Genomic DNA, 19208 nt, shown 5'->3' with positions numbered 1-19208 from the left:
TACCACATTCTCACCTTGTTATTTACTTGGTTATTTATTTTTTTGGATTCTGTTTTTGTCTTACCTGCTTTCTGGAACCGTTCTTCTAAAGTGCGCCGACATACATGGCAAGCTAACTGGACAACCTGGTAACAGCAGGAAAGCTGTTCATATGGAGGTAATCGGTCAACTGGTAAGTGCGAAAAGGAATGGCGTCATACCACCCCGTAACATTTGTTTAAAAAATGAAATTCAGCCATACGAACCTCCGATGACATAATTTGTCTCCAGAAATGTATATGGGACTAAGTTTTCAAAAGTTCAGAAGTCATTATATTTTACAAATTTAGAGAAACCTCAAGAATAAAGAAACCTCAAGAATTGTGTTGTTTCAGCTTATTTTGAATACGTAGTTTGAACAAACAGCAAGCGCATTTTTTGATTCCAGAACATGTGATGGTGTTTTCCATTTTGGTGTCCAACATATATACAAATTCACAATACTCTGTTCATAACGACTGATAAGGCCTGTTGTCAGCGATATGTGATAACTCAAGTTTCTTCAGAGCTCAGTGAAAGGGAGGGAGTTTGTGTTTGCTTGCTGGGTTTTGCGTTTGTTCTTTAGGGAGTCACACTGCAAGAATAAAAAAAACAGCTGGAGATGTAATTCATCTCAGCTGGGTTCGAAACAGAAGCTGATCTTTGTCCTTGCTGAGCATTCAGACGGATGTATGAGTAAAGTCCACTTTTTAGGGGGTAGCAGTATATGTGGCAGTGACTTATATTATTGTTTGGAGAATATCTTGGCTTTTAGAGGAGCTTGGTTCAGTTTTGTGGGCCACGATTTCTCCACCCCTGCTTTCTTATACATACACCTACACACACACATACACCTACACACACACACACACACACACACGAAAGCTAGTCATCGTCCTGTGAAAACAATGTGGTTTCAGGCATCCTTACTCTTGTTATTTGAAACTCTGTCAGCACGTCCAAATATTCAGCGGTGGTTTCCAGACGTGGGTTTGCTCGGGGTGTGCAGGCCAACTGCCCCGACCATTAATAACATAGAACAATTTTGACATGCATGGACTTAAGTTATCTGTCTCCTCTCTGTCTTAAAGTTTCTCTGAGTCAATGACGTTTTTTTAATTTGCAATTTTGCATCGGTCAGTTTAATAAAAATGTCTGAATTCCAACCTTTGATCATTTAATGCACCATTTGTCCCTTTTAAAAAAAATAAATGGTTAACTCTTTTACGCGCAAGTTTTAAATACTCCAGCTTACCCACCTGCGTGAATTTTTTTTTATGTTACTCAGAATCCATTGCGTTCTAAAGTTCCCATGACAATGCGTGAAGTTTACTGATGTGACCCACCAGCCCCAATGATCTATGTATATATCATATATTGTTTCCTTTTGCGCTTTTCTCTAAATATTGACAAATGTTCTGATTATATTGTGAAATGTCTGATACTCTGATTCTCAAATATGTTGCAGAACATATACTTCTATCTTTTAAAGTGCTTAGTAACATTCAAATTATTAGTTATATGATGTATAATGGGCACTGCCGTCGTTGCTAGAAGGGATACAGCTGCGATCAGAAGTTAACGAGAAGTATTTATATTATTTATTAAATTATGCATTAATTGTATTTTAGATGGGATACAGCTGAGGATACTTATCTCAAAATAGCATAATGTAATGAAACTGTATTTTATTAGACTTTATTGACTTGAGTATCCTCACTTGTATCCCATCTAGACTTCACCACGCTGCAGGAGATGGTGAAGTCTAGATGGGATACAAGTGAGGATACTCACGTCAATACAGCATAATTTTTGTGACACTTTACATCAAATAATATTTTAACATTATCGTGAGGGTTGAGTTTAGGGTTGAGGTAGGGGTAGATGCTAATAAAATACAGTAAATGTGTAATTTAATAATATACTTCTCATTTACTTCTGATCACAGCTGTATCCCTTCTAGCAACAAACGTTATGTATTTTATTTAGTTTTGTTTGTGTTTTTTATGTTTGTGTTTATTCTTTGTTTTGCTTGGTTTGGTTTGTATTTTACTCAGTTAGTTTTTTGTGTGTTTGTTTGTTTGTTTTAGTTTGTTTTTTGTTTTGGTTTGGTTTTTGTGACTGTTTTGTATTGCTTTTTCTTTGCTATCATTTGTTTTATGATCTGTTTTGATTTGGTTTTCATTTATGTTTTTGTTTGTGTTTTGCTTTTGATGTGTCTTGTTTTGTATTGTCTCACCCTCTTTGAATTGATTTATTTTATGTTTGCATTGATGTAAATAATATAGTTAAATTAGCAAAGTAAAAAGTAAGTTATTGTATAATGACGGTTTGTTCTGTAGTTTATCAGGAAAAAATTGCTTAAAGGGGCTAATAATTTTAAGCTTAAAATGTTTTATTCTAACCGAAATAAAACAAATAAGCCTCTCTCCAGATAAAAAAAATATTATCAGATGTACTGTAAACATAAAAAAATCAAAGGGGGTTTAATAATTCTGATTGAAACTCCACTGTATGATGTTAAATGTATACATTTTAATGAAAGTGGATAGAGTTGGGCAATATGACAAAAATCTTACATCATGATAGAAGTCATCTAATATCCTGATGATATATATGACAATATTGTGCCATTTCTTTAAATCCAATCAATTAATTGTTCATATAGATATTGATATATAAAGGACCATTTATTTCTTATTTTTTTACTTTTTACATTTAATACTTCAGGACTAATGTTTGGTTAAAAATGTATAAATATAAAATAAATGTGAATAAAAAATAAATAAAAAAAACACTTTGCAAAAATGAATGATTACTGGTCCAACCATTGTACATTTTAGATCTCACAGACCTTTTATTAATGTTTCTCTCATCATCCCTTTTCTGATGTGTGATATTTTGCTTATTTTAATATTGCAAAAGTACTGTAAACAATGTATTTTGTGAAACCACAGAATGAACAATATAGCATAATGTGAAACAATAGAGCTTTTATTTTGTCCATATGATATATATTGTTATTGCATAGCCCTCATAGTGGAAATGGTGTAAAAGTGTTTTAAAAATGCCAAGACTATGATTCTAACCATGTTTTCACCTTTTCCTCATTTTTTTAAACAGGGACACACTCATTGACGCTTCTCAATCCCTTCAATAAGAAAAAATCATGTAGGTCTTAGCTTCTGATTTCCTCAGACAAGATACTCAGCTAATCTCATTATCCAACCATGTTTATGGCAAAATCATTGTTAACTTGTTTGTGCTGGGCTACTTCTAAATATTTGTTAGAGAAGATAAGGAAGGCTCAACTTGGGGCAAAGAATGAACTTCAAATCACCTTTGTGTTTACCTGAAGACTTAAACATACTTCAGGGTGTCCTTTAAGCTCAGATGAGAGATGGAGAGAGAAGAAGATTTGCTCCCCAGGTGTGGGAACAATAGCTTGTATGTGAAGGCCATGGGTGGATGGACTCAGTCGGGGGGCTCTCTGAAGCCGTGCTACAGGACTCAGCAAATAGGGCCAGTTCTTGTTCACAATGAGCAGGGCGTCTGCTCTGGGTGGTGGAGGAGGGGTCAGAGAGAAAGGCTGCAGCCCTGAAAATGGGGTGCGAACACAGAATGGGACCAGCGGGATGTGACTGTGAGTTTAATAAGCCTTTGTGTGTGCAGAGGTTCACTTAGATGTACTTTAGGGACCAAACTGTTCACAGGAGTTAGCAAAATCTGACAAAACCTCCCATCGGGGACGTTCTCAAAGGTTAAAATGGTTTAGACATACAGAAAAATGACTATTTATTTTGTTCTTAAAATGTAAATGTACTTTTTTAGGGGCAGGATGTGGGTTGAGGTTAGTCTGGAGTAACTGTGATTAGCTTTTGGCTATAGGTGAAAAACTATGGTTATGAAATATGTACACATTTAGCTAAATGTATGTGTAGGTCTAGATTTTTATTAGAATTATTCACATTTGAGCTGAGGTTTCTGTGAAATTAGGTTTTCTTAAGGCAAGGCAAGTTTATTTATAAAGCACATTTTATACACAGTGGTGATTCAAAGTGCTTTACATAAACAAGAATAAAAAAGACAAGTATAAAAGAAAAATATAAAGACAAATAATATAAAAACCGATTAAAATGTGTTAAAACATTCGGAAAAGAATGAAAAAGAAGAGAAAAACATAATAGTGCGATCTATCGGATGTAACACTCAATATAGGCACAGCTAAACAGATGTGTTTTACAGTAGGTCTTCATTTGAATGTGCGTAGTGTTGGAGCACATCTGATCTTTTCTGGAAGCTGATTATAGCAGCAGGGGCATAATAGCTGAAGGCCGATTGACCCTGCTTTGACTGAACTCTTGGAATTTCTAGTTTATATGATCTTAAAGATCTGAGGGATCTGTTAGGTTTATATTCCGTCAGCATATCTGTAATGTATTGAGGTCTTAGGGTATTTAGTGATTTATAGACAAGTAATAATACTTTAAAGTCTATTCTGAATGTAAGTGGGAGCCAGTAAAGATCTGAGGACCGGTGTGATGTGCTCTGATTTTCTGATTCTAATCAGAATCCTGGCTGCAGCGTTCTGGATGAGCTGCAACTGTCTGACTGTCTTTTTGGGAAGGCCAGTGAGGAGGCTGTCACAGTAATCCACCCTGCTGCTGATAAAAGCATGAACAAGTTTCTGTAAGTCTTCACTGGTAACAAAGTGCCTAAAGTGTTTTTGAGACGGTAGTATGTGGATTTAGTTACTGCTTTGACATGACTATTGAAGCTCAGATCTCCAGAATCACACCAAGATTCTTTATTTTAGAGACTTTATTTTTTTATGCACAATAAGTGGCCATTGTGGTTATCGTTTGATTATAGCGTAGAAATCTCTATTTATAAAGTGAAATGCCCCCATACTTGAAAAATAGATGTTCTAATAGAGCATTTTTCAGTAATGACATACACTAGATTAATTATTTTGGTTTCCACAGTCTTTTAGTAAACAGTTGTCAGAAGAACATTTTTTCTTAGTGTGAAGCTTATTTAATGGGGTCTAAGATGATTTTAAGGCAATCTTTTCTCAACATTTTCAGCAATATTTCTAACAGTTTATAAAGCAATCAGAGTGCACATTTTATGTCATGTTTAGTTTAGTTTTGTAGCAAATGTTTAAAAATAAATACTAAGGGCCCTATCATACACCTGGCGCTATAAAGCGCGTGATTTGTTGCTATTTCGGACCAGCGCAACTCTATTTTTCACGTTTTGTGTCACATTGTTTAAATAACAAATCCATTTGTGCAACTTTGTAGACTCATTGTGGTGTTCAGCTCTATAAAGGAAGTGTGTTAAGGTGATTGTTGGCGTGTTGCTATCACAGAGTGCGTTAGTTAAGCGCCTATGCAGGTCCAAATGCTTACACATCACTTAATACATACAGAATGTACAGCAATACACAAATATCTTTACAAATGAAAAAAAAAAATTAAAGGATTTAAATGTTACAAAATTATTATTTTCTAGATAAATATAAAAACCACGGGCTGCATGACTTCTTCACCTCATTCATGACAACCTGCAGTTGTATAATGTTATCATTATTTGCAGTATTATTTATTATATGCATATTTATATTTGTTTTATTAAAAGCAAGTTTAGATTTGTCCACCTGTTGGGCTTTGGAGACGAATGCATTACCATATGGGGCATAAAAATGAATGTGTGTTTGGATATAACTCAGTTTTTTGATCACACTTTGTTGTTATAGTTCATGTATTCATTTGCTGGAAATTAGGTCTGAATTTAGAAATAGTTTTGATAGTTTTTTAATAGTTTTGAATATGAAGGCTAGCGGATGTCTTCAGTGGAGTGTGCACAACACAGTTTCTTTACTCCACAAAAGTAAAGGAGTAAAGAGTAAAAGTAAAGTAAAAAGAAAGTAAAGAGGCAGAATGGAGGTGGCTCATTCTTTATCCTCGCGCTGCAGATGGACTGTTTAACTGTTTTCTAGCTAGTGAAGAGTTCAGTTTTTCCACTCGCAAAGTCTGCCATGTAAATAGCAAATGCGCCATGGCGCAACACAACTGACTCTTGAAGGGAATGAGAGATGAGACTGATTTATTTAATGCACGTTATGCACGTTATGCAACACACCCATTACTCATTAGGAGAATAAACATAACCCTGTTAAGACCATGCGCTGAGGTGCATTTTTTATCCTTAAAATAACAAAATTGGATTCAGACCTGCTTTTAATGCATTTGCACCATGCGCTTAAGACCTTGCGGCTAGATGGTTAAAATAGTCTCTTCACATTCCAATAGTAAAGATTAAATTAAATGATATAAATGTATTTATATGTATTTTTCCAATGCTAATATGCTAAAGTTAGGATTTTTCCAGATCTACAACTGCACTTTTAATGATTTTTGTTGGCTATTTAAACACGTTATTGGAAATGAAGCAGCTCAGCTACTCACCACAGCTTGCATGGTAGACGCTTTTGAGGAGTTGATTTTATGTAATTTACTCACATGAATACTTCATTCCATGTTTAGTGTGAATCCAGCTTAAAAAAATAGGATATATTTACTTTCACCCAACACAGTGATATGGGATACACTGATCTAAGTAGCAAGCAAGACTACTATGATCTGACCAAGTTTCAAGTCTCCGGCCATTACAATTTGCTTTGCACAAAAGGTCAAAATAATAATCCTAACAATTACAATAAGTATTTCAGTGCTTTATATTTAAACCCCTCATAAAGACAATAGCATTTGAAGTAAAATCTATGGCCCTATTAAGATTTGTAACTGATGCAAGATTATATATGAGTGCAGTATGTACTTTGGCCAAGACTTTGCATCTGTGCTTACCTATACCTCATTACATTTAATAGTTCATCTCACTTTAATGGTTTAGTTATTTTTATTGGACAAAGATACTGATTAAGCATAGGATTTTCTCCTTATTGAGATGAAATTGCCCAGCAAGTCATAAGTCTCGTTGATCACTCAATCATAAACACACACAAAGCTCAACTCAGATGTTGTTGACACAGTCAGACGGCCTCCTTCCCAGCAGTAGCTGTACCACTGACCTCACACCGCCGAGGGGAGGGACACGCTTCACCCCTGAACCCTGGCCAACGTCTCTCTCCTCCACCAGTCACTCGCCAAGGACGTGGAAATCCCATAATAACTCGTCTCCAAGGCACCCCACCAGTCCAGCTCCCCACTTTCCAGATGTTTCCAATTAAAAAGGAGGCCTTTCACTCGTAGCCTATTTTCTTCATGCTGAGAGAAAGAGCACGAGAGCAGGTTGAAGGGAAGAAAAATGACTTTCTTCTAATACAAAAAGGCCGTTGAGGGCAGAGAGTGACATTTGAAGAGTCACAGTGACCGGACACGAGTTTTGATGGCAGATATCTGAGAAATGGAGGATGAGAAGATGAATGGCGTCGCTCATGTCTGAGTCAGATTAAAATCATGCCTGTGGTCACAAAATCTGGGCCTTGTTTTTTAAAAATGCCGGCTTTACTGAAGGTGTTCTGCCAAATATAATCATCACAGACAAAAGACACATGGGCGGTGTTTTTTCAGTTGGTGTGGTGGCAGCCGCCGGCAGGTCTGTGTTTGCCACTCAAAACCATAATGTTACCACAATAGAGACGGCCCAGAACGTAATAGGAGGGAGGATTTAGAACGAATAGTTCACCCAAAAATGAACATTCTTTCTTCTTTTACTAACCTTCATCTTTTGGTCTGATCCAAACACTAACCTTTTGTCTGTACTGTAGAAATATCTGTTAATTAATAGCTGTGTGTAGCTTGGTATTCATTCGTTAATTTCCTTTGAATGCCAAAATTAGATGTTTGGCAGAATTTCCAAGCCGCTCCTTTCCATTCAGTAGAAAGAAAACAAGACTGTTATGGTCTAATATGTATTTTTGGCAAATAATTACCCTTTTGACTCTTGTATTATGTACTGTATTCTAAATATACACTGTAAAGAACAGAGTAGGTGACTAAGAGAAAAAGTACTGGTAGCTAGGGCTGTAACGGATCACAGTTGATCTGTGATTTGTACAGATCACAACTCACGGTTCGGAATACACGTGACCAACAGATTAATGCATTTTTTACTTGTGGATTAATCCTAAATTTGTAACGATCACAGAGAGATCACCTCTCACGTCATTCAAATCACATGTATAAAAGCATTTAGGCTTTCCGGTAAAATATAATGATGACAGAAGATGTTGTGGTTGGTTATTCGGGATGTGGTGGGTGTTCACTTAAAGGTGTTTTCTGTTACTACTTGTTTAGCCTGCATTAATGCAATTAATGTAAGCTGCACGATTCATCATTAAAAGATCGGGATCTCAACACCAGCGCAACATAAATGATAAACGACAGTGATTTGCATATGTTTATTAATCCTAAGAGATTCAGTCTTTAGTCTTTTGAGTTAGTTATTAAGTTGCAAACAGTCAAATAACACAGCAGTACTGGGATAACAGTTTATAGCTTAGATAAAACCACTGATGTTTATGGTAAAGATTAAAATCATCATCATCTTAAAAATGAAAGCTGTATGCAGCAATTACATTATTTAACCAATAGCTGGCGACAACCAGCCATCAAAAAATGCCTCTGAATAATTCTTCAAAAATGATCATCTAGCAATGAAACAAGTTCATGAGTGAATAACTGAATCATTTATTAAAAAATGAGACTAAAAATAAATATGGGTTGTTCAAATTATAATGTTAGATTTATACTTTATTAGGCTAACCCTAACTTATGATCACAAGTGATCTGGTAAACACACAGTTCACTAAGGAACCACAAATCTGCCAGTATATGGACTACAAGTTCTAGTCAAGCACTGCTTACATGCAACTGTTCATCATTCCAATGATTTCACACACTCACGGCTGGGAGCTGCTCATGCTCACCTATTTGCGGCGTCTTGTATACAGTTTTGTGAACATTACGATGTGTTTTCCTTGCCTTGCTTTGCCATGTTTTTTGACCCTCTCCTTATTTGTTTTGTTTGTGTTGTCTGCTGCCTGAGATTGCTGACTAATCGCCTGTGTATTTGACTTCGATTCTGGATTTGACTACATACATCTATTTGCTCCTGATTGTGACTGTTGCTTGCCTGACCATTCTCTTTAAACCTGTATTTGGATCCGTACCTCCTTTGTCATCATTCACTTCATATCACACTAACAGTGCATTTTTCACAGTACTGAATATTTTTATTTTTATTCAGCTGATTATTTCTTTATTTTATTTTGAATAAAATTACAGGTTCTGAGTTCTGTTTGTTTAAACCAAAATGTCTTGCATTACTGTTTTTGTAATAAATGGAAAGCAAATGACATTTCTCTCCTTCCCTTTTTTGGCTGATCCAAAAAAAATGTCTGATTCTTGACTAAAAAACCTAATGTGATCCGAACCATGAGATTTGTGATCCATTACAGCAATACTGCCAGCTTATACTCTTTTTTTTTTATTTTAATTTTTTTGTTTTATTATTATTTTTATTTTTTGGTAGTGTAATTTACATGACCAACCATGAGCATTTTGTTCATTTAAGTCAAATTTTTACATCAAAACTTTTCAGCGGAGGAATCCCACATGCTGTAGAAATATGGTATTTGTGATTTCATTTTTTATTTATTTTATTACTTAAATTACATTTTGAACAATAAATGACTAATATAAGACTCTTTTACACAGGATAATGTATGTGATTATGTGCTTTGACTATAGAAAGCATAGAACTACAATATAGAGAGCATGTTTTGTTAATTTGTCTTTCCAAAATCTGGAATCCATGCATGAATACAGTAACTTTTCATTAAGGAAACTACAAAGGAGAATTCAAGAGCTTTACAGTCTAGATCCCATGAATTAAATATGAAGCTGTGGCTCTGTGTAGATTTGGTTTTAATAAACATTAAAATAAGTAAAAGAAGGAATAATTCAGTAATTGGGAACATGCAATTTGCTATAATAATACAGCTAAACTCATTTGCAGTGTGTTAAACAAAATGTCTGCTATTATTTGTTTCTGTCAGTAACAGTTATCCGTTAATTAATGTATTCATTCTGGATTCATTGATTAAAGATTAAAGACATTTTTGAGGGAAATGAGAATAGGCAGAATTTTAGCTTCAATGCAGCTTTGATATGAGATAAAACAACCCATAAAAAACAGAGCCAAAAAGAGAGTAAAACTAAAACTAAACAAGACACAGGTGGGGATAATAATTATTGGTAACCAAGGAATCTTAATAACAGGAATGCAAGGTCAGACTGAAGTGAAACAAAGAAAACAAAAGCACAATAACACAGTAGTACCTCATTTTGTTAAATATGTCATATTGCAAAATAAAAGGTTACTTGTACATGGGTTTTATTCTAAATTATGCAAAATAAGCAATTTTTTGTGAGATTTACTCTGACAGCTTAAATGCACATTAATGTTTTCTTTTTCATATAAGACTGTTTACTTTACTTGGTATGAAGCAGGCTAATGGGCCGCGTTTTATCCCTTGGTTTTCATGAAAATGCTTTTGAGAGCCATAACATTTAATAGCTTATTGTGCATAGAGAATAGCATTTTCCCTATTTTTATTCTGTGATTCAGTCAATGCTGATGTGGTATGGTGGCCTAAAGCATTCTCTTCCAACAGAATTGAAACATTCTGCAGTCAATTTATGTCCCCTTTGTGTATTTGTTTACTGACTATTTATATTGCTTAGTATTATAATTCCCTTCGCTAGAGTACAGAATATCATTTTAACATTTTAATCCATTCTGAAATGCATAAACATGGTTATAGATTATATGTTCTCAGTATGTCTGAAAGCAATTAAAACAGAACAACAGGCTCATTCTGTCATAAGTTGGCCCATATTTAATGTACAGTCATTTCTGCACAGACAAAAAAGAAATAAATCAAAGCACTGCTGAGATGACAAGTCAAAACCTTGATATTTTCATCTTCCACATGGCTACATGAAAAACCTTTAACTAAAAATGTTGACAAATCTCATAGTGAAGTTTATTTATAAACTAATTTTGAGAGGATCACGTGCTTATGATTGATCACAGATGGTCCTGCATTGCTAATTCACTAATCAGATGATTCTTAACTCACTTTAAATACTCAAAGTTTCTTACCTTAGTTATCTTCGTCATGAAGAATCCCCCTTCCACCCTTACTCCTCAATCCTTTCCCTATCAACGTGGCACAGCAGCCCAGTGGTTAGTACTCGTAGCCATCCACAGCCTCACAGCAAAAGCGTTCTTCAAATTCCTACTTGTACAGTAAACGTTTCTGTGCGTTTTAGTTAAGTTTACATGTTCTCCACATGTTTGCATGGTTTTTCCTCAGGTTCTTCAGTTTCCTCCCACAGTCCAAAGACATGTGATATAGGTGAATTGACCAAATTAAATCAGCATCATTGATGAGCTCTTGGCGAGGAAGTGGCGCAGTAGGTAGTGCTGACGCCTCACAGCAAGAAGGTTGCTGGGTTGCTGGTTCGAACCTCGGCTCAGTTGGCGTTTCTGTGTGGAGTTTGCATGTTCTTCCTGCTTTTGCTTGAGTTTCCTCCGGGTGCTCCGGTTTCCCCCACAGTCCAAAGACATGCTGTACAGGTGAATTGGGTAGACTAAATTGTCCGTAGTGTATGAATGTGTGTGTGAATGTGTGTGTGGATGTTTCCCAGGGATGGGTTGCGGCTGGAAGGGCATCCGCTGTGTAAAAACTTGCTGGATAAGTTGGCGGTTCATTCCGCTGTGGCGACCCCGGATTAATAAAGGGTCTAAGCCGACAAGAAAATGAATGAATGAATGAATGAATGAATGATGAGCTCTTATTCAGCAATTCCTAATTTCCATTAGCATATACTAAGCAGGGGAGTTTTCAAGACCTACCTGAGCTCAAACTCCCCTCTTGCCTTACAAAAGGGAGGGAGCCCCGGGCTCAAAGATCTTGCGATTATAATCAATCATCAGCTAATTGTGAAGTCTAGAAACAAGTTTAATAGCAAAATACTATTTTAATATTTTTATCCAAGTTCATTTAGTAGATTAAATGTTTTTTTGTTTTTTTTTCTATTTAAAATGGATTATAAAAATAACATTTGAAAGAAATGAATGATGTTTGGCACAGTTTATTTCTTTACTAAAACTGTGCAATTTCTACAAATTTGTTTGTATTTTTTTCAATGCATTATTATAATTTTATTTTTGGTTCTGAATGTATTCTTTGTTCTGTTGTCACCATCATTCCTACAGTACATCATTTTGAAGCTCTGAAGGTTCAAAAACAATCCCCTCATCTCCTTGTGGTCATTTACAGACTTGACCACTTTCTACAAAGACAGTGTTTCACTGTTGTTGACCTGACATTAACAGAAGTGTAGTTGAGTTTTCCCTAAGGCTTTGGCTTAAACATTAGTGGCCAATCTAAAATGCATTAAAATCTTGTTAATGTGTTGTTTTTTCTTTATGTGTCGATAAAGCAGTCTTTGTTCTCCTGGCCTCAAGCATGCTCTCAATGTGTTTTTTTTTTGGCAGCTTGGGCACAAGTGGATCTGAGGATGGAGGACACCGTGGAGGTTTACATGGACGATTCTGCAGAGATTCCCTGCCTGTACACCTTCACCCAAGCGCCCATGATGGTGATGGTGCAGTGGTTTGTGGTAAGTCACGAAAGCTCTTAGACTCTTTCACTCTTTTCAGATTAAAAGGAGAGTTCTGTCATCATTTAAACTAGGGTTGCACAATATATTGTTTCAGCATCGATATCGCAATATGCACATCTGCATGAGGGTCTGTAACGTTAAACCACACTGCAAAAAAAAGACTACCTGCCTTAAAATTTATAGTTACTTTGTATAGCTTACAAAATTTAGTTGAAACCTGATTTACCTATTAAAATAAGTTAAAGAAACATAAAACTATTTGTTGTCTCAACTTTCTGTCATTTCATTTTTGCAGTGCGCTATTATAATTGTCAAAGAGACACACTTTTTGGCATATTATTTCTTAAAACAAGACAAAATGTTTTGCTTGTCTAGAAAATGCTTCTTGATTTAAGAACTTTTAGATATTTGGACTAGAAACAAGACAAATATTTAAGTAAGAAAAGCATTTTTGCAGTGTAGACATACATGATAGGAATACATTACCTATTATATGGAAAGTGAGGACATATAATAAAAAATGTCTACACTGTATAAAAACATTTTAATAAAGCCGGTAGCATAAACTGAGTGAGCAAAACACACGCTCAAACCAGTTTGCAAGGGATTGCGCAATCTGATGTGAGGCACAACTCAGTGCTGCCTCACCTCACTTCCTATGCTGTAATTGATCAGGAGATATGCAAAATACTTTGATTTTTGATTATTAAAAAGATTGAAATCATTTGAATCATACAGAAATTGCATTTATAGCACATATCAGTGGACAAATATTGATTTTAATATCTCATTATGGCAGGTGAGGATGATGGCAGGTGAGGCACTGCCTCCCCTGACCGCACACCCCTGAAATGTATCCTTATCCACTTTTTCTTTCCCAAGCTTTTGTATGAAAAAAAAAATGTACTTGTTTAAAGTCTAACATTGTCACATTCGGGAGTTATTGTTATTGTTTTTGATCCACTCACATTTATATTCTGGATGTGAAGCAACAGCCCAGTTCACTGTTGACAATTTGCGGAGAAGGAAAACAATTCAAAGCACATAAACCAGCAGTGTACACACATTCTTGGAGCCCAAAGTATTAAGTACTCAGAGTTACATCTCAGTTACCATATGCTTAGGGCATATTTAATGCAGTTTTGTTTTCTGAAGAGTATGTGTATAATGTATCCATACAGCACCTGATATTTCAAACTATGCCCGCATTGTATGTACAGCTCACATATATGCTTTGAATCGTTTTTGCACTATGCACATTGTCCACAAGGTGTCAGCACTGATCCGGGCTGTTGTTTCATAGTACGAAAAGAACAAGAACAACAATCTACTGAAGATAAAAATACATTTTAGACAATGAAGGAATTAAAAGCTATTGAAAGTCTCTATTTTATAGAGCTGTGGTGAAAAATCATCCAAGAAAACAATTATTTTTCAAAACTGTTGATATTCTCTTGAATCGATACTGTACACTTAAATGCTCACCAGAAGGATTGCTTGTGTGTTCAGCTCAATTATATAAGTTGGATTTCATGTCACAAGACTAATGTAAACAGCTCACTATGAACCGCTTGTAATTTGCTTAAATCTTTATTTATTTTAGGAATGATTGTTTTAGGTTTAAGTCGTTATTAGAAGGAACTGTATGATCAGAGTATGGCTGTTTGTAAGGCATACAGCGCCATCTGCTGTTTAAAAATGTCAGTACATTTTTTACATGTCAGAATCAATGCAGGATTTTCACCTCTGCTCTACTATTTAATAAGTCTCTGTTTTAGCACGATATTTTAGTGCATACATGTGGAGTGTATGTATGCTATCAAAAGTAGTTTACTTTTAAAGTGTTTGATAAAAGTAAATATATTTTGGGCTTAATCAATCTGTGATGTGCGAGAAGAAGCCACATTGATTCTTGATGGTTAAGCAATGGCATTTGAGCTTCTGTTTACCATGTATGTATTTTGTATTTGTATTGTATTTACCGAACTGGACTTTGATCAGTTACTAAAAAAAGTAATTAGTTATAGTGACTAGTAATTTCTCACAAAGAGTAACTGAGTTACATTACTATAAAAGTAACTAATTACCAGGGAAAGTAACTATTCCGTTAAATAATATATAAAACTAAATAAATATAAAACATTATACAAGAATCTACACTATTGTAATGTTGTTGTGGGACAATGTGAAAGAGACAATGGTAGCATGTCCTCAACTATATATCTAGACATTATTTTGTTCATTTCTGCCTGAGTAATGTGATTACAGTGGAGAAAATTCAGTTTTAGTTGCTTTGATGTCATGGCTTTTCCTCCTTCTTTGGTAGCAGAGCTCACGTTATAACCTGTATAGCCACTAATTTTGTGGAGGCATGTGACAATGTGAGTTGCTTCATTAGATTAAACAATTACTTGTCACCAACGCAGAGAGACTGTCTTTTCCTGGGCATAAGTTGCACAATGCATAAACATTCTTGCCTTTCACCTCAACGAGGGAAAAGTAGTGTCAGTAGTTTCCAGTTTGAAAAAGCTACCTTTGAACTTGTTGGATTTGCCATTGTTTTGACTCCTGGTCATTGGTGTGTGGCACTGACTAAGCGTGTGTTTGTGTATGAACAACTGCCTCTGATTGGCAAACGATGGAAGTGTTCTCTAAGCCAATCATTATGTTCTCAGGTACACCACATTCATGTTCACCTATACCAATCATCGCTGGTTGGTTATATAGTCCACCCCAGCCCGAACACACACACACACACACACAGACACACACACACACACTCCAGAGAAAGAGAGGTCCTATGGCTGAGAGAGATACTGCTCGCATGAAAACCTCTTCAGTATTCTCACTTATAACGCACCTATTTTATTGTCAGTAATGTTAGGGGCATTGTAATAGGGGGAAACAGTAATTCAGTTGATTGCTCGTTACTGAAAAAAGTAATAGCGTTAGTTACGTGGTTAATTTATAGCGCCGTTATTCCCATCACTGTTTATATGTGAATAAAATTCAAATTAAAGCCTGTTATTCATATCTGAAGTGATTGTGTCACTTCAGAAGACAAATAAATACAAAGGTCAGATAAATACAATGAAAATTTGTCTTTCTTTTCTTGTGTCATAGAATAGAAAGAGGTTTTTGGGGATCTAACCTCAAATTTTCTCTGGAAAAACTTTTAAGAATATTTTTAGTCTTGTTTTATAAAGTTCATTTTACGCTGTTCAAATGGCAATAATGAAGTAAAAAATACATTCTCGCATTAATAATTTTTTACAAACAACTCCTTTAGTGGTACTGGAAGTATGGTGTTACTTTAAGTAAATGACTATAAAATGAATTAAATGTACTTTAGGTTAAAAATGTGGTGGACTCAAGTCGTACAGCAACTTTCAGGCATTTATTAAGTGTCATTTCTTATCATCCTTAGCGGGAACGTGACGGTGTTCGGGTGAGGATCTCCTACAGTGACCTGACCATGCAGAAGGTGGACGAGAACACGACATACAGTGACCGTATCAGTGTGCGATCAAACAGTGACGGAGAAACTCTGACCATTCAGGACGTTAAACTGTCAGACGAAAGAGAGTTTTTCTGTCAGGTCAGTGGATTTTCAGCAGGAAGTGACGAGCGCAGGACTCTCTTGAAGGTTTTTGGTAAGTCTCTTTTTGTTCTGTTAGCAGAACATACTCACTGAATGGTTTAAAAGTTGTTCTTTCATAAACGGGTAAATTTACATGGGCATCAGTAGTACAATTATTTACATTTTTTCTAAATGAGACAATATAATGATTGAGGAGTTTACATGAGTCTTTAGAATATTTATTTCATGTTTCATTTACAGTTAAAAATGCATACATTAATTATTGGCACATGTCGTTATGTCACCATCCAATATCTTCACTATGGTGCCATATACACAGTGGTGGAAAGAGTACTGAAAAATCATACTTAAGTAAAAGTACCATTACTTGCCTAAAGTAGAGTAAAAGTATCTGTGTAAATATTACTCTGTGTAAATATTACTAAGTATGAGTAAAAAGTTGCCCTATCAAAAGTACTCAATAGTAAATGTGTGTAAACGTAACATTCTGTAGTGCATTTAGTTATTTCCCAGCAGGCACACAACATCATAAGGCATTAATATTAGGTTAGATTTAGGTTATAGCCAGGAAAATGCTTCATGTTTAATATAGTGTTTTCCAGGTTAGAAAAGTGCTTGAATTTTGGACAAAGTGCTTGAACCTGCTTGAATTTGAAATTGTAGGGCTCGAAATTGCGATCATTTTGGTTGCATAAGAGCCTTAAATTTTATTTATGCAAGCTCAAAATAAATTTGGAAGCATTTGTGCGAGTGCATAAAATTGTTGGCATACAATCAGTTTTCATTGCAAATAAAAACTAAAAATGCCAAAGCAACGCTCATAAATAGTTTAAAACAGTTGACATGTCAACTTGCTGTAGTAATCAAAGCCCGCAATGCCTGCCCCGCTTTAATGTTTTTCTGAATCGGCCACTGCTCTTGAACGTGAATGGATTGGTCGATAAGAGCTGTCAATCACTTAGTCAATACCTTCCTTCAAACAGGTCGGGGTACAAGAGAATGAAAACAACACTGGCAGATTTTGTTTAGAAACCACATAAAGTAAAGGGACTAAGAAAAGAAAAGAAAATGAATGAATGAATGAATGTATTAAATTTCATCTCCAACAACAATGTGAATTTTTGAAGATGTATTTACTAGTCATTAACTTCTAAATGTTATGCAAACACATGAGGAGATTTATTTACCAGTTGGCAGATTAACCTGCTGCTGCATTTCCATTTTGGTAAACCATAATTGTGAAAGAAATGTGGAAGATGTGACAAGATGATTGACAGGGCAGGTAACTAAGCAACAAAACGACCCATTAATGAGGAAGTACTGTAGTATGTCTTAAAGCTTATTCAATAGCATATTCTTTGGTTTATTTAGTCTTTCTTCTCAAAAAGTAAGTACTTTTGGGATGTAGTATAAGTAAGCAAATCGAGATGCAGCACTACATGACTCTAATTTGCTTTTTGCTGCATTTTCAGGTCCAGGACTTCTAATTTTAACTGTGAAATTTGCTGTTTAGGATAAAATCATGAGGTTAACTACAGTCTTTGGACTTCCTGCATCCCAGACACCAATATTTTAAAGATTTTTTTTTAATTAATCACCATCTTAACATCTGATATTCCAAAAAGTATTACAGCACACCGTGAGCATTTATTAGTATAGCTTGATAGAGACATGTGCTGTCAGACATATTAATCGGATAGTGTACAGTATACTGTATGTCAATTCTGCATATTGTTAATGTGACTAAAATAGGAATAGCACATATATCTTAGATGTTTTTGTTTGCTTTGATTATGGCTTTAACTGGATTAACTTCATCAAATTATCTGTTTACTTGATTGATTCTTAATCAGAGTATTTTCTTTAGTGTCGTTACTTGTACATGTACTGAATATTAACTTGCTGTTTATAGATCCTCCGGAGCCTCCGGTTATTGAAGGCGCTCTTTCTGGAGTTTCTGTGTCTGGTGAATCCACAGCTAAGGTACATCCTTAACTCCAGTTTTACTCATGTGCATATAAAATGTTATATATGGTAAGTTTCAGCTGACAAATCTCTTGTTTGTCTAGATTGCATCTTGTGAGACCAGAGATGGGTATCCCAAGCCAAACATCACATGGTACCGTGATCACATCCCAATTCACCCTGCTAATGGCTGTGAGTATGATAAATATACTACAAAAGTAGTGTTGGGTAAAAAAGTAATATATTACAATTTTAGGCCTTAATCCTTTCTTAAGAAATGACTTAAGATTGTAACACATACTTTTAAAAGTAACTTTACCCAACACTATCCACAAGTATCTCATCATTAATACTGATGTCTTTGTGTCAGTCAGCTATTACTTTTCCGTAATTATTATATTATATTATATTATATTATATTATATTATATTATATTATATTATATTATATTATATTATATTATATTATATTATATTATATTATATTATATTATATTATATTATATTATATTATATTATTATCTCTACATCCCATACTTTCCTGTCTGTAAATTTCCACTGTCCTATCACAATAAAGGTTAAAAATCCCTAAAAAAATAATTATAAAAAAAGTAATTATTTCATTGTCTTGAATATAATCAGCCATGTATTATTACTAACCCATCATCTAAAATCTTAAAATAATAAGTCTATTGTTTTATTCGTGGCTAGAGCTTGATTAATTTGATTGACATCCTATGCAATGAGACCTTTATTTCACCTGACTGACCGTGAGTTTATTGCATGCAGTGCTGTATTTTGGTAGCAAAACCGAAACACCGAGACCTTTACAGCTTACTGATTTTCAGATTTAAAATGATCTTTAAATACTATTTTGGGATTGCGCAAAAACTTGGATAA

General features: G+C 35.0%; 1 protein-coding gene across 8 annotated transcripts in view; it reads left to right on the top strand.

The window, feature by feature from the left end:
- The window catches only part of mcama (melanoma cell adhesion molecule a), a 638953-nt gene that overhangs the window by 592306 nt on the left and 27439 nt on the right, over positions 1–19208 (top strand). For all 8 annotated transcript variants that reach the window (XM_087254552.1, XM_087254551.1, XM_087254550.1 and 5 more), the window contains exons 2-5: positions 12616–12740; positions 16171–16396; positions 18257–18327; positions 18414–18501. In XM_087254552.1, coding sequence (XP_087110678.1) covers positions 12639–12740; positions 16171–16396; positions 18257–18327; positions 18414–18501 — 487 coding nt within the window. In that variant the 5' untranslated portion in view covers positions 12616–12638. The remainder of the gene's footprint in view (positions 1–12615; positions 12741–16170; positions 16397–18256; positions 18328–18413; positions 18502–19208) is intronic.

Source organism: Danio rerio, chromosome 5 (genome assembly GCF_052040795.2).
Source record: "Danio rerio strain M-AB ecotype USA chromosome 5, GRCz13ab, whole genome shotgun sequence".
In the NCBI taxonomy this organism is placed as follows: Eukaryota; Metazoa; Chordata; class Actinopteri; order Cypriniformes; family Danionidae; genus Danio; species Danio rerio.
This window is presented reverse-complemented; position numbering and strand designations above follow the sequence as displayed.